Raw genomic sequence first — 17,223 nt, 5'->3', positions numbered from 1 at the left:
CTCAAGGAGGCATTTACTCAGATGAGGCTCCTTCTTCTGATGATTCTAGCTTATGCCAAGCTGACACACAAAACCAGCTAGGACAGGCATGTTTATACTTTAAAAGTGTTCATTGTGTGTGTGGGGGTGGTGGTGGTGGAGAGTATTCCTTACCAAAGATGATTTGTATAGGTAGGGTTACTGTGACAATATTTCCAACAACCACCAAAACTTTTTCTTTTCTTCATAGTTTTGTATTTACAAGTTCAAGATCAAACAACTTAGCTGTCCTATAGAGGATCCTGCCTCCCTTATTCAGCTCTGGAATGTTCCAGGCACTCCAAGACTTATAGTTCCATTCTCATCTTCTTCTCTGCCTCAATGTGGCCTCCTAAGTCCTCAGGCTTCCCTCTTCCTAGCGCCAGAGTACACATCCACCATTTAAACACCATTCAGATGATTCCTGAGTGGATCCTCTCAGAATCCTTAGCTTAGAGGAAATCCTGTGGACTCATTTGCCTGTGGAGTCTGTGTAGCTGCACTTACAGAAGCAGAGGGAGTAATGGTGGATATCAACAATTGGAGCAAAGAGCTGGGGAGACACAGGCTGGAGAAGACAGGCTTTATGCCACTTGAGATTTGCTGAGAGGACACATACATATCTTAAGTGCCCTGGACACACAAACACATGCTCACATACATAAATAGTAAAAATGCTAGGTGGTGTGTGTTAAATAATTTGGCTTTGTTGTTAGTACACATGGTATTCATATAACTAAGACCACATTGTATACTCTGAAAATATACACATTTTGTCAATTAAACACTTCAAAGTTATAAGGAAATCATATCTCAATCACATCCTCTGAATAAGGCAATATTAACTATGCACAATTCTGTGATTGTACAAATTCAGATGTGGCTGTAAGCTTAGGATACTATACTTCTACTCCCTATGGAAGACATATGGAAAGACAGAGCTGAAAGCTTCCCAGACACATTACATATTTTGCTAAAGAAACCCTCAATGGAAAAACCTACCTCAGTTTCTCAGAACCACCTGGCTCCATCAGGAGCAGTGGTGCATAACTTGCATGGAGTCACCAGACACGGGATTGTTTCTGACAAAGGAGCACACTAGTGGCAATGGCCTTACACACAATTCCACAGGAGTGACAATGGCAACCCTTATGAAATGATCCAATGAGGAAAAAAACCTACCAAACTACATAAGACATGCTCTTAAGAACTTGCCAAGAAAGTGAGAAACAAAGCTGTGGAAGCATTAGGGCAGGCTAGTAATGATATGCCTTGAAAGCAGGTTAGTAAGCTCCCTAAAATGTACCTGTGCCACCTTCTGTGAGTCCTCTGTCTTTCTGAGCAGGCACTATGACCCAGAATTTCTTTCACTATGGATGTGCAAGGGAAATAGAAACATTAGTTCTAGTAGCCTCAACTCCAAAGACAGGTATGTTGTGTATACATGTGTACTCTGCCCAGTGCATATAGTTCACCCATGTTTGTGTTACCTACATGTGTGTGCTGACTTGCAAGTATGTATGCAGTGTACATGAGTGCTCTGTGTGCTGTGAATGTATATCACTTGTATGAATATTGATAAATATGCTGTTTATAGTATTTGCACTTATGCAGATGCACAGGTCTATGTGCTATGTACATATACAAAGGAATGGATCTGTTATATACATATGTGTACACAAGTGTACATGTTGTGTCCATGTCTATAACATGTGCATTTACACACATTTGGGGCATGTACAATTATTTGAAGTATGCATTATGGAATATGCAGGTATAGCGTACATGTGTGACTAGAATGTGTGATGTATGTGTACCTGTGTGGAACACAATTAACACAACTCTATCCTTGCCCCTGAGGCTGAGCAGGCAAGTCTCTGCATCCTCTACAGCACTGTCTCCTCTCCCTCCTCACCCCCACATCAGCCTTTCCTTCTGTTCCTTCCCCTCTGATTCTCAAGTTACTGACTGGCTCATAGAATCCTCCACCCAAACAAATGAAATTACCAAAGAGGCCGAGATCTCCCTCTATGTTTCCTTGATCAGTATAATCAGCAACCTAGGTAAAGGGTATGCTCCTGTGTCATAAAACCTTCCCCCTCAATAGTCATAAAATGTGCACAGTTTCTGTGTTTCCATTCTTCAAATGCAGACCTCTTGCAATGACCTCTGCATGTACCCCTGATTATATTGGTCACAAGCACAGACAAGCACAGACAGATCTTCAGTCTGACAGGAAGCCGAACACAATGGCATACACTTGTAACCCTAACACTGTCATCCTGGGCTACATGGCAAAGCCAGTGTCCTAAAACAACAAAGACAAATGAATCCTTGGAGTCAGACAGGGTCCCCAGACAGATCTGTGTCTGTTTCTCATTCATGGCAATGGTATCTCTATCCCAATGCAGTGAATGGATCATTAGTAGCCCAATTGTCATGTAAGTTATACACATGTGCATATGGTCACATTCACAATTGATCACACAAGCATTTTCTAAGTGAGATGCTGAGATTCTCTTCAGCATCATAAGATCTCATTCTCCAGACTGTGTAGGTGCTGCTCAAAGTGCACACTCTCCATCACCTCACAGAAGTACTATGGCCAGTGTTTCTGACACCAGGAAAATATAGCATCTTGTTGCACCTTGTTGCAAGAAAAAAAAAACTTTAAAAAAGCTAGAATTGAAGTCTTACTGTGAAACAAGTAAAACTACAAGAAGGTAGCATGGCCTTCTGAAATCTCCAGTGCCAGCCAAACAACAATGTTTGATGGAAATGGAGACAGTGGTACTAAAAACAGTGCATATTTTTAACTATTAATAAGATGGCATTTCTCCCAATAATTAGAAATAAATAAAAGAATATAACCCATGCCGACAATGTCAACACCAGCATGTGCTTCCAAACAGGCTGTTTCCAGCCTCTATGAAGTCTGAACACCCCAGGTATAAGATGATAAGAGAAGTAATTTCACATCACTAGGGACATAATGAACACTCCAGGTAATTACAGTGCAAAAAGTCAAACTGATAGAGCCATTTGGAAAAGCATAATTACCTGAAGAAATCATTAAGACAATCTTCAGCATTGGGAACAGAATAAATTACATTTAACTATTAATGGTTATACTAACGTGTAAAATTAAAATTTAGATACTATAAAAAATAAAATGGCATAATTATATTGAAACATAAATAAGCTAATAATAAGTTAAAATAAATGATCAAGAATCAGAAATGTCTTTTCCCATCCCGTGGGCTGCCAATTTGTCTTGTTGACTGTGTCTTTTGCCTTACAGAAGCATCTCAGTTTCAGGAGATCCCATTTATTAATTGTCCATCTCTGTGCCTGTGCTACTGGTGTTATGTTCAATAAGCAGTCTTCTGTACCATTTCATTCAAGGGCACCTCCCACTTTCTCTTCTAAGAGATTCAGTGTGGCTGGACTTATGCTGATGTCTTTGATCCATTTGGACTTAAGTTTTGTGCATAGCTGGTGGGAGTGCAAACTCATACAGCCACTTTGGATATCACTATGTCAGTTTCTCAGGAAAATGGGAATCAGTCTACCTCAGGATCCAGTAATTCCACTCTTAGGCATACACCCAAAAGATGCACGTTCATACAAGAAGGATATCTGTTCAACTACATTCATAGCAGCATTATTTGTAATAGCCAGAATCTGGAAGCAATCTAGGTGCCCCTCAACTGAAGAATGGATGGAGAAAATGTGGTACATTTACACAATGGAGTACTACTCAGCAGAAAAACAAACAAACAATGGAATCTTTAAATTCACAGGCAAATGAATGGAACTAGAAAAAACCATCCTGAGTGAGAAGAAACCCAGTCACAAAAAGACAAACACGATATGTACTCACTCATATATGGATTTTAGACATAGAGCAAAGGATAACCAGCCTACAATCCACACTGCCCAGAAAAGCGAGGAAACAAGAAAGACCCTAACAGAGACATACATGGATAATAGGAAGCGGACAAGATCTCCCAAGCAATCTGGGAGCATTGGGGAAAGGAAGAGGGATTTAGAAGGAAGAGGAGGGGAGAGGTGGGCATGAAGAAGCAGGAAGATTGAGTCAGTGAAAGAATAGAGGAGAGAAAGAAATGAGAGACCATAATAGAGGGAGCCATTATAGGCATTAAGAGAAATCTGGCACCAGGGAAATGTCCAGAGATCTACAAGGATGACCCCAACGAAGAATCTAAACAATAATGGAGAGGCTATCTTAAATGCCCTTCCCCAATAATATGATTGCTGACTACCATTTATGCCATCCTAGAGCCTTCATCTAGTAGCTGATAGAAGCAGAAGGAGACTTCCACAGCTAAATACTGAGCTGAACTTCTGGAATCGGAGTTGCAGAAAGGGAGGAGTGATGAGCAAAGGGATAAAGACCAGGGTGAGGAAACCCACAGAAACAGTTAACTTGAACAAGGGGGAAACTCATGGACCCCAGACCGAAAGCTTGGAAACCAACAAATGACTGACCCAGGCCCCCTGAATGTAGGTATCAGTTAGGAGGCCTGGGCAGTCTATGGGGCCTCTGGTAGTAGATCAGTATTTATCCCTAATGTATGAATGGACTTTGGGAGCCCATTCCACATAGAGGGATACTCCCAGCCTAGACACATGGGGAAGGGCCTAGGCCCTGCTCCAAATGATATGACAGACTTTGATGATCCTGCCTCACCCTCCCTGGGGAGCAGAAAGGGGATGGGATGAGGCATCAGTGGGGGGCATGGGAAGATGGGAGGGATAGGGAACTGGGATTGATATGTAAAACAAGATTGTTTCTAATTTAAATTTTAAAAAGAGAAAAAATAAAAGTAAATACAATTAAAAAGAATCAGAAATGGAGCTTTATCCTCTCATTCATAGCAGTGACTGCTATGAATAAACACAATAGAATTAACTGACTCTGGTACCTTCAAGTATAAGTGATACCCGAGTCTTGCCTCTTCCTAAGAAAAGAATAGATTAGAGACAATATTGCTAACAGAGCTGAGACTGTCCCTTCCTAAAGGCCAGGCACAGGCACGCTGCTCTTATGGATAACACAGGGCAGCCACTTGGGCAGAGCATATAGACAGCAGTGGATGCTGGTGGGAGGGATAGACTGAGACAGCAACTATAATGAGCCAATGATAGGGACACTAGAGGAAGGGCAGGCTAGCATGACTGTTCACAAAATTAAATTACTCAACAAAAATTTGATAACAAAGAGGCTAGAAGTTCAGTGTGCCCAGTCTAGATAGTCAACACAGGCATGTGGTTGACTCTGTGATGCTCAGACATGTGATCATCAGGGAGGAAACCCAGTTCAGGGTTATAGTAGAAGGTTAAGTCTTAAAGATATGTTCTATGAACCCTCAAGCAAAGCTGGACTCATCAAACAGGCTGTAGATAGCTTTGAGGTCCACAGAATGCATAATCGTGGCATAATTCGGGGAGGGCCAGGACCAGACCAGTAAAGGCAAGAAGTTATGCACAATATATGGGATTGTTTCCAGTGCTATCCCATATATCCCAGTGTGAGAACACAATTGGATAAGCCACAGTATTAGAAGGAGAGAAAGAGACGAGGGGCAGTCCATAATATACCCCAAAGCTGTGAAGCTGCCTGCAGACAAAGGCTCAGAGGGGACTGGAGTGATGGGGTCAACCGTGTCCTCAGTGGAGCAGACGATGGGCTCAGCAAGTAGAACACAGCACAACACTCTTGCCATTGCAGAAAGAATCATACTATCGGGGACCCAAGTTGGAGGTGGCCACTCCTTCTCTTTTACTTCATCTTGGAAAGGGCATGAGGAGGAGGAATTTTTTGCTCAACTTCTAAAAACTGAATCAGCCAATAGTGTGGAAATTGTCCTAGATGAAAAAATATTTGTTCCCCATGGAAAATAACATAAACTTTATTATAATTACTGGCAATTATACCACAATTCACAAATATAGACTGTTTTTCCTACGTATTTCAATAATAAGAATCAAAGTTTTATTATGGAGTTAGGTATAAACCTATGGTTATATTTTACCTACAACGAAGCACTACTGTTTAAATCTCTGCCTGCTAGAACCAGTTCTAGGAACGGGATTCAACTGTGGCCATGTGACTTACCATCCACTTATTCAATTAAAATAAAAGCAGATACATTAAGTCTTCATTGGTCAGTGCCGATATGACTTTACTGCTGTCTGGAGTGAAGTGCCCATTTGTTCCTAGAGCTGGGGTCCAGGAACAGTGATGAGAGAAATAAACCCACAAAATGGAAGCCAATGAGCACAGTGATTTTAATATCATGTGTGATTGTATTTATCTTAGTACAAGTCAGTGCTGTAATCAAGTGGGATCTATCCAAATGTCAAATGGGTTTTGGTGCCTGTCCCAGCTGGCTAAGTCACAATGCTGACAGCTTAAAATCAGCATTGTTCTTCTACAATACAATACATTACTGTAAATAATAAGACAGATAATATGCTAGGCAAGTAAAGATAATGGAGATAAAACAGGTTAAACAGAATGAAAATTCAGCAGTTTTGGAGTAAGTAGTCTCTGAAATTAGACTACCTTATGTGTTAAAAATATAACCTGACATTTTTATAACTTTGCAACTACAGCCTCAAATAAGCTAAAAAGGCATAGTCGTTTTCCTTAAATCTTAGTTATTTGCCTAATAAAAATGTAACGGATGAATAATAATACCAGATACGAAAAGAAATATTTAACAAGGAAATTCAAACTGAAAAAGAATCACATAATCCTTGAAGCACTTTTTAATAGCATGTGTTGAAGCGTGCCGGATGGTAGTGTTAGGAAGTCATTGTCACCGGCAGGATAGGACAGTAAAGATGCCCTGTGTGTCCTTGGGGGCAGAGAACAACAGCAGATGCTCCCAGAGGAAGCCAGGAATGTCCGTGAGTGGGGATCAATTCAGCAAGGGGAGCTTAGTGCAGAAATAGAAGGGATAAGCCGGCTTCCAGGGCCTCCAGGAGGCCTAGGTGACAGCACCACCTCCTGTTGGCAGAAAACAATGCAAGTTTTCCAGTCCTGGTCATAAGCTTACTGGACCACAGGGGAAAGAACTCACCAGTATAAAACCCAAGTGCCTTTTCCATGAAATTATTAATGCTTTTCCCTAGAAGGCCTTTTGAAACCTTCTTTGTTTTGTGCAACAAGAATTCTCAGTCTAAATAGCCAGTTTCCAAGATCTACACTATCTAAATGTATGCACAATGTATGCCTATATCACAACATCACAGTGTACTATACTGATTATATGAACATTATAATTTTTGAACTACAGTTAATTATTAAGGGTGCTTGGTGTTAGAATGCAAGTGTTCTGGAGTTTATAGGTGAGACGGGGGTACATGGGCTTCCCAGGCTGGGGTTGCTTGTTTCCTCCAATGCTAATCAGTGAGTCTATCTTCACACTGTAAGTACAGTGCACCCCAGCATAGCATGGCACAAGGGAGTAGGAAGGAAGAGGAGTGCTTTCTTCAATGTAACTCACCCTACCTGATGTAATTAATTACATGTGCTCACAGCAGAGCACAAAACCAGTCTCCAGAGAATGTAACCATTTAGTAACAGAGAATCTGAGTGCAACAACTTCCCTCATAGCTGATGCTTCAATGCTACCTCCTTCAGACACTCTAAAGTATGTTTTGTGAGTTGCCCTGGAAAATATATCTGTATTAAAATTGAAAACTATATAGACATAAGAGGTTGTCACATAGATTTCAGAAAAAAAGATAAAATTTAATTTCTGATATTTTTTTGACCAGTAAGCACAGCTTTCTAAATTATTAGGTCTTGTTCAATTGTTCACCATGAGACATGTCTCCTGGTAAGACCAAGTAACTGCCTGTTTTAAAATATCTGGATTTGGCTTATGATGTCACAGGCACCAAAAGAAATTCCATAGGTGAAATCAAAAGTGTCTGAAAGAAGGCAGGACACATAACAACAGCAGGAAACAACAGGTACTGTCAGGGTCTCACAGTGCCTGCCTAACTTCTCTGCAGCAATGGCAGCTCTGGAAAAACAGCTAAGTGATACCATTCTTGAGTGCACCTTCCCAAGGGCAGGGTACGTCATCGTATGAAACTGCAGTTTGCCAGCTCACACTATTGTAGATTGAAGAATGGCCACTTAAAAACAGACAATATTCAGTAAATTCAAGTCCTGCTTAGAATTGCAGACTCTCAAGCTATGAGACAGTTGATCCTCAGAACACAACTTCATAAACTGACCTAACTTAGAAAAGTGCATGAGACACCAAATCCAACCCAATTGCCATGATTCAAACAAGCAGCCATTATAAAGACTAGGTTAAACTTTTGACTTCAGAAAAAAAAAATCGAAAGTAGGAATACAATAGATTCAGTACCATCTTTGTTTTTTAATTGTTTTTTTCTAAGTAGATGCACTAAGTTCTGTTAACTGAAATGATTGCATAGCTAGGTATTATAAGCTGGCTAATGTTATGCATAGGAATTGCTAAGAAACTGAGTAATTTTTAGAAAATGTCTGTGCTCCAGTTATTAACAAGGAAACACTACCCATCAAAGGTTCAAGTGCTGCACAATGTTGGGATGCTGGGAATGTGTAAATGTCAAACTTGGCAGATTTACTTTGAATAAGAGCTCAAGCCTCTCTCTCTGGGTTTTAGCACTACATCCCAGCAAATCTCCTGCATACTCTGCATGATACTGAAGTGGTGGCCTCAGTGTTGGCAAAAGTTTCCTTCAAGTACAGTTCAGTTGGGCCCTTTCATATCATCAAGGCTGCTGTTACCCGGTAAGGCACAGAGCAGGTCTTGCACTGTTTAGCAACTTTGTGGCTGACATGGAGTTCAATGAGCCTATTTGAAGGCTTCCAGGTAATGCGTGCACTTAAAACTGAAGTCTGCCAAAATTCATGGGAAGGTTCAAAGTAGAATACACTGCTTCAGTTTTTCTTCTAATTATAAGAGTTACTAACAAGACTTGTTGCAAGAATACTTCCCAAAACGCACCGTGGGAGGATATCCTATTAATGTCCTGAGAATAGAGAATAATATGACAAAAAGAAAGCCAGCGATCCCTGAGCTTCTGCACTTGCTTTCTACTATTTCAAGGTAACCCAAGTATATTTTCTAAGGTTTTAGTCCCATCAGTTATAGTTGGGTAACTGTTCACAGGACAAAGTATTAAGCAACAACAACAACAGCAAAATCCCACAACATTCCTCCAAAAACGTTGAAGACATCGAGGGAATTAGCTAGAATGGTACAACCTGCAAAGCAGACACATTGTTCTCAACACATTAAACATACCACTGTGCACTACCGATTTCAGAAGACTGGACAGCTTGCAGCCACTCCAGCCTGCAGTCTCAGAAACCTTTGTTACCCTAAAAGGACCTTCATCTCCTTTAATGTTGACAGTTTGGGTTCCTGAGCAAAGTTAAAGAGGAGGTGTGACTGCATCCCAGGACACACGAGCACAGCTTCCTAAGGCCATGATAAACAGTTGCTGTCTTGCACCCTTTCCAGAACACTGGGTTGTGCTGTGTGGGTGGCAACTTGAAGGTTTCCAAGAACTTTCCGTTTTTGTTTAAGCCAACAATTCTGGGTTTTGTCCATCAATAGTTTATTTAAAAATAAGAAGGGGGGGTTGGGTAGGAACTAGAATAGACTCTAAAAATGTTGCAAAGTTGGCCCTTTAGGGTTCCCTTGGTTTCTGGAGGTCCTGAGCTGGTGGTTCAAGAGATAGGCAGAGGCAGTTGGCACCACACCCCAATGGGGGACAGCAAGAACCCCTGCATAGTGCCCGAGTTGCTGCAAGAGCCACTGCCTGGAGCCAGAGGGACTATTCCTTGAAGAAATGCTGGGCAAAACCCAAACCTCACGTTCTGGAAGACCGTAGTTACCACGCAGTAAAGGAAAAGCACCTGTGCCCCATGACCCAGATGTTCAAGATAAAAATCAAACCCTGCGTGCTGGTAGCTGTGATGTAAGAAAGACGAGGTTGCGGTGCCCAGGGGCTAGTGGTGTCCACTGTGCCCAGGGCCCAGGGCCAACCCCCGCCCACAACAGCCACCCGGATAGGGGGACACAAGGACGCGAAGAAAGGAGGGGGCGCTGGAAGAGAAGGGGAAGCAGGGGACCGACCGAAGGGACTAAGGGGTAGCAGAAGAGGCCTTCAGGGGACCCCACTCACCCGCGCGGGCACCAGTAGGTGACTAGGACGCCCGCGGGGGGCGGCTAGGGACTGCGATCCCTCGGCGCTCATCGCCGCCCACGCGGCTAGGCGCGCGCTTCGGGCTCCGGAGCTCCCCAGTCCAGCGCCTGCAAAGCGCCCGCGCCCCTCTCTGGATGGGCTGGGGCGGACAGAGCCAGCAGCCACACTGCGCTAGCTAGCGAGCTGGGCAGGCACAGAACCCCGCCCACCTTCCAGCAGCCCGGCCCCTACTACCCTGCTTACCGCCCACAAAGCTCCGCCCATTACCATCAAACCCCGCCTTATGCCCGGTAACCCGACCCATCAGCTTTGCCCTTCCACCTCCAGTCAGTGCTAGATGGACTGGATTATGAGAGCTGCAAGAAGGGTTCTCACCTCCTTGAAGGGACCATCACTTTCCCAACTGGGCCAGCAAAGTGCAGAGCTGAGGCAGGGTCAGAAACATGTTTCCCTTAGGGCTGGAAGGATAAGAGTTCACCTGGGCCATTGGGGACTAGGGCGCTGTTCCCAGTGGATTCTGGTGATAAGGTCACTGGCACTTACAGATGCTTTGTGGCCACTTCCACTGGCAAAGCTTCTCAGACTCCGAGTGTGGCAACGCTTTGACCCGACAACATCTGGTCTTTGCAGATCTCCACACCATAACCCAGCCCAGCAACCTCCAAGACCAACTTTCTGGAGAAAAAGCATGCTGAAATACCAAGTCTTCCCAACACAGTGGACTCCATTCCTTGTGTCCCTCTCTTGGCATCTAATTAGGCTTCAGTCCCCAATCACTGTGAGGGCTCCTTCTGATGCTCAAGGTTGGGGCCCTCATTCCATCTTGCCTCCTATACTTTCCAAAAGAGCTCCAGCTTAGTCCCCAGTCTCAGTTAAAAGTTTCTCGTATTTCATCAGGTTTGTGCCTGCCTGCACCCTCACCAAGGGCCTGTCAACACCTGAGTAAAGAGCAAATCTGTATTTTCCTCTTTTTTCAGCTCATATGCTCCAGCCCTAAGACTCACAGGCTGGCATCCTGGGTTACTCATGTTGGCTATACTGTTGCACTATTAGAGAAACTGAGAAGTCTAATGTGTGGTTATCTGATGGCTCATGATGGACAAGCGAATGTGAAATAAACCATTTACAAATGACCACTAAATAACCCTGGGTTTGTGACCAAAAGCACAGAAACAAGTGGTCCAGACTTCCCAGTCTTATTTGTCCTCAGCCTACAATCCTACAGCTTTGGTTCATGCACATACCTTTATCCTTGTCCAGTACAAAATGCATACCGTAGATGACTGGATAATGAATATTAAGCAATTTTTTGTAGAAGATCCTAGCATGTAGAGATCATGTAATTCATTTGAAGTTGTATCTTGAAAAGCATATGAGTTCAATCTCTGAGAAATCAGAGGTCTAAAGAGACTTTTACCTGAATTAGAAAGGGAAGATTCATCTCATGGTCTGAAGGAGGCACAAGCAATTGGTTATTCATCATGTTAGAGTTGGTAGACTGGATATTAGTTCAACTATTGCAATTAACAAACATGGGCATCTTTTGATGAATCTAAGCTGATTATTAGTTTGGTAAATACTTTGTCTTTCTTGGTGCTCACTGAAGCCCTTTAGGTGCCCCTTCCGTGATTCTTGATCCAGTAGAGTCAATATGCACTAGGCTGCCTCCAGAAGCCACACAGTTCAGGTTTTAACTGTAGTAGCTCACATTTTGTTCATTCAGTTCTAGGGCTGCTCATAAGAGTTGTGTTACTTCATATCCTAAACAGTATGGCTCCAATTAATAAAAGTAACAGACAAACACCGACGACCCAAAAATCCTGAGAGGGGCTATGTGATGTGAATTTCCTATAGTCGGACTTGGAAGATTCCATGGTACATGTAGTGTCTCCTTAACTATTTACTTAATCTCAAATTAACAGAAACATAAATGCAGCACACAGCCATGTAAGGAAGTCATGACAGTGAGAGGTGTAGGTGGTACATTTTGCACCTACAGTCAGGAAACAGACATGGGTGAATACTGTTGTTTTAACTCAATTTCCCCAGGACATGCATTGGTGACACCCACATGCAAGGTATGTCTTCCCACCTCACTAACCTAAAAACTCCTTCACTCACACGCCAAGATGTCGGAACACAGCCCAGCAGTGGGATTTTGTGAGGAGAATTGTGAGGGCTTGTGAAACAACTCCAAAACAAAACCAAACAAACAAAACATAATAACAAACAAACAAACAAACATGGCAAGCATCTTCTGACCTTGGTTTCTTCAAAAAAGAATCTGTTTTTGGAACGTGTTTTTGTGCTCCTCCAAGCTGTAGAGGGTAGAAGTGAGTTTACTTCAGGTTACTCATTATTAGTTGCTGCTGTTATTTAATTCAATTATGCCTCTATGGAAAAAAAAATATTGTTTTGCCATGGGTAGTTTGTCCCTGTGATTACATACAGTTTGAACTTTTGAGAACTTTACTCACGTGACCTTTCTTATCCCTCAGAGTATACATTGTCTGGGGCTCTGAATAAAGTTGGCTATTACTTGAGACTAGTCCACCTCATTTATTGGCTTTATTCCCTCAGGCCCTACTGCCTCTAGAGCAGAGACACCCAAAGTTTTGTCTTTTGGGTGGTTCTACACCCCTCAGTACTAACTATAAGATATGATCACCCCATTGCTAGGAAGCAGAAGGGAGGGGGAGGTCCTAATGTCTACATCAGAGGGAAACAACCAATGTCTGAAAGATGAACCATTAGGCCTACCAATTAAAGTCTAAAAGTGCTTTGGGTGGTGCAGGGACATAGGCCTCGGGGAATATTCAAAATGCTTCTTGGACACAAAGGCCTGGGGAAATATTCAACACCCATCTCTGTGTATGGAGCTTATGCCTCAAAATCATTATTTTTTGCTAATATAGCAAAGATTAAATAAAAACATACAGATTTTCCTAATAATGTCCATTTTATTTTTCTTTCTTTGTCTTTAGGTCCAGCTCAGGGTCATGTATTATTATGCTAAGGATTGCTTTAGTCTTGATATTTTTAGTTTGTTTCAACTCTCTTCCTTGAATATATTTTTAGGAATATCATAATATATCAGACTAGAAGGCAAGATTCTACATCTGCCCTAAGTCTCATCATGTTAATAAAAACACTTGGTTAAGTTAGTGACTCCAGATTTATCCACTATAAAATTAAGTAATACATATTATAAATACTAAGTAGTACATGTCTGACCCTGTGAGAAGACACAGGAACATGAGTACCAGCAGGAATGAATTTCATAACAGGGGCTATGATGTAACACATGTCAGATAGGTGGTGATCCTTGACTGTTTCTATCATTGCTGTGACAGTTTCAGTGTGTGTGTGTGTGTGTGTGTGTGTGTGTGTGTGTGTGTGTGTGTGTAGAGGTCTGTGCATGGGAGTTATATTGACCCCTTGAAAAGTTCTTTGGCTTTTTGCTCATCAATTTTATTATTTTCTTCCACTTTTTACAGGCTTAATTTCTTGAATTCATTATATTTATTGGGAAGGATATTCAGCACATTAATTTTATTCTTCCTATTTTCATAACTGTCCATTCATGCTATAGCTTCTTTCAAGCTTAGTTTTGATGTTTTTATAGCTTCATTAAATTATGCCTATGACTATTTTAATTAATAATTACAGTTTTAGTGTCAAATTTAAGCTGACAAAACTTCTATTTACCATGTTTATATTTAATTATTTTCAACTAAACAGGTTTTATGGTTTTCTTTTTAACAAGTCAAAACTCAGTCATACTTGTCAGCTGTCAGTTTTTCTGTCTCTAGTCATTTTTAATCTGATTACTTTCTATCTAATCAAGAGTTATAATAAGGTTTTGAATCCAGTTTTGGCTCTGTGATTTTGGAGTAACATTAGCTTGAAATTATAGATTATTACTATTGCCCTTGGTTGCTTCTGAGAGGTCCTTATTACTAGAGCCACCATGCATTTTAGATGCAGGACCCTGAGAATCACTGCTGAAACTGACATGAAAGCCTCCTCCCTGAGGACTAACTAGCTTTCATGGTACCAGAAGGCTCCATGCAAACTTTCAAGAGAGGGAAGCATCTTTGATACTCATGGACCACAAAAAGAATCAGTGTGGCATGATAACCCTAAGGGTACAATATTATCATGTATTTCTTTGTGGTCACCAACAACTCTCAAATTAGTCTTAAGGTCTATTCAAGAAGAGGGAAAACTATTGCTGGTACTGGAAATTTAGCTAATTACCCAGGGCTAGTGAAGTCATGGATCTTGAAGGAAAACCTACAACCACTACTTTAATAAGTCAGTATAATTCTTAACTGCATTTTAAATATTTATTCTTATACCCACAAATAAGTGAAGCTACCATCCCTCATCAAAGAAAATTCCCTTTGGAACAGATGGAATCCATTACAGAAAACCACAACTGATCAGCATGCAGAGGAGGAGAAATACTGTGGTTCCCAATTCCAATTGATCAATCTGTAACACAAATTTTGCACCTAAGGTTCAGGGATCATTGCAAAAGAAAGGGTGGGCAAAGACTGTATGTAGCAGAGGGACAGGAAGTTTGCTGTGGGATTGTGTCTCCTAGGAATGTCAGAGAAACCTTACCCATGAAGTCTCATAAGCATGGCTGCATAAACAAGACCTAAAACCATGGGCATGCTGACACAAAAGGGGGAAAAGCTCAAGAGGCCTCAACCATTGGCAAAAAGCTACAGGTAATTGGAAAAAGATGAGAGTGGGAAAATGGTTTTCCCCATGCAAACAGTCTCATTATAATTTCAAAAGTTAACAAAGCCAAGTGGTGATGGCACACACCTTTAATCCCAGCACTCAGGAGGCAGGAGCATGGTGGATCTCTGTGAGTTCGACCAGCCTGGTCTGGAAGAGCTAGTTTCAGAACAGCTACACAGAGAAAACCTAACTTGAAACACCAACTCCCCCCACCCAAAAATGTTAATAAGAAAGAAAGAAGGAAACAAAGAATGAAGAAAGAGAAAGAGAGAGGGGAGAGGAAGGGAGGGAGGGAAGGAGAGAGAAAAAAAGAGAGGAAAGGAGGGAGAGAGAAAGGAAGGAAGGAAAAAAGAGGGAGAGAAGAAAGAAAGAACACTTAAAAAGACACCAACTTAAGTCCATGTAGCACACACACTGTTCAAGTCAGTGGTGTGGATGACTTGAGGGATGGGGCTCACCCATAGCTTATTCTGTTAAGCAGATGGAGGATGCTTCCTCCTCAATGTTACAGGCTTGGTGTCCACAACAGTCTCCTTTAGCCATATGTTGATATGCACTTACTCTCAGCCTGTCCAACATTCCTTGAATCTAACTAGAGTCTTTTATATGTTTCATATATTGCTACATATGTAGATTTATATCTTCCACTTCACTACATCTTTTATAGCTATATAATTTTTCTCTTGAATCTTGTCTTCCTTTGAGCCAATCATATTTACATAATTTTTAGTTGTGTTATTTATTCAAAGCTTCTTGCTGGTCTTTTCAAGTGTTGTCCCTAAAGCTCATCTTTATAAAATAGTTTTATCTTCTTACTTTTTCACAACCCAGATGCTGTGAGCTCCTTTGGGACTTCAAACAAAATCATTCTTCTGCATACCTAGGCTTCTGTTGACTTACATTTTAACTTCAGTAGGGACAAAGCAACAATGTGCATCTCTTACAAAATTTGTTGCATCCACACAGTGGTGTTTGCTCCCTCCTTCCTCTCTCTTTCTTTCTTCCAGTATCTTTGTCTTTCTCCCTCTGTCTCCTAGCCTCATTCCTTCTCTTGCTTCCATGAACTTCACTGTTCATTGCCCATGTGTTACTTTACTATGAAGTTGGAATTCTTGGGAAGACCAGTGAAGGTAGACCAGAAGAATAATACTTAAGTGCACAGGATTAAAAACAAAGCAATCACAAGAAAACAGGACAAACAACTTCAAACTGTAATTTATTACCAGTATGTGATTTTCTTGAAACCTCCTGATGACGGTGTTATGGAAATGTTTGGATCACTGTGGTTTGCAGCTCCTGCTTGTAATAAAAGGAAGTGCAGGGTTTTAGTTAGGGATTAACAACAACAGCAGCATAAAGGTGGCTCTTCCTGTTTTTTCCATAAGTCTAAATTCTCTAAGTGCTCAGCTGGACTTTAAGACTACTAAAAGACTTGTTTCTAATTTGGACATTTCATACATCAGTACACATACATTTACATTATTTCCATCTCCTTCCTCCTCCAATTCTTGACTTCATGCTTCATGACCACTTCTTCCATACATATATAATTTATTCTCCTGAGTCCAGTTCCTGATCTGTTATTTGCATTTATTTGGGGTTGATGTTGGTCACTAGGGAAAAAGAAGAACAAATCAAGCCCAAATTCAGTAGATGGGAAATTAATGAAATATAGATAATAGCTATAAAACAATACAGAGAATCAATGAATCTAAGAGCTGCTTTTTAAAACAACAAAATAACAACAGAGAGATTTACAGACCCTTAATTGGATTAACCAAATGAAAAAAATAGATATGAATAGGTTAACATAACAAAACACCCAAAGAAATTCATAAAAAAGGAATATTTTTTTAAAAAATCTACACCCAATTAAACCTGAAAAATCTAAAAGAAATAAACTAATTTCTAGAAACAACCAAACCACCATAATAAAACCAAGAGGTCAGTGACTTCAATAGACTCATAACAAATAAGAGAATTCTCCTAACTAAAAAAAAAGCCTAGATACAGATGGATTCACAGCCAAATTCTATAAGACATTTAAAGAACTACAACCAATACTTCTCAGAATATTCCCCCAAATTAGAACTGTAAGGAACACCAAAACACACATGGGAAGAAAGACAGAACTTTTAACAAATGACGCTGAGAAAACTGGCTGTCTGTATGTAAAAGAAAGAAATTAGACCCCTATTT

General features: G+C 41.1%; 1 protein-coding gene across 1 annotated transcript in view; it reads right to left on the bottom strand.

Annotated features, from left to right (window-relative positions):
* Sntg2 (syntrophin gamma 2) overlaps positions 1-10,428 on the bottom strand; it is a 196,301-nt gene extending 185,873 nt beyond the window's left edge. The window contains exon 1 of the mRNA XM_051201296.1: positions 10,249-10,428. Within this exon, the coding sequence (XP_051057253.1) occupies positions 10,249-10,320 (72 nt within the window). The 5' untranslated portion in view covers positions 10,321-10,428. The remainder of the gene's footprint in view (positions 1-10,248) is intronic.
* Between the last annotated feature and the right edge of the window lie 6,795 nt (positions 10,429-17,223).

The sequence above is a fragment of the Phodopus roborovskii genome, unplaced genomic scaffold, assembly GCF_943737965.1.
Source record: "Phodopus roborovskii unplaced genomic scaffold, PHOROB, whole genome shotgun sequence".
In the NCBI taxonomy this organism is placed as follows: domain Eukaryota; kingdom Metazoa; phylum Chordata; class Mammalia; order Rodentia; family Cricetidae; genus Phodopus; species Phodopus roborovskii.
The sequence above is the reverse complement of the archived record's forward strand: the minus strand, read 5'-3'. Positions and strand labels throughout refer to the sequence as shown.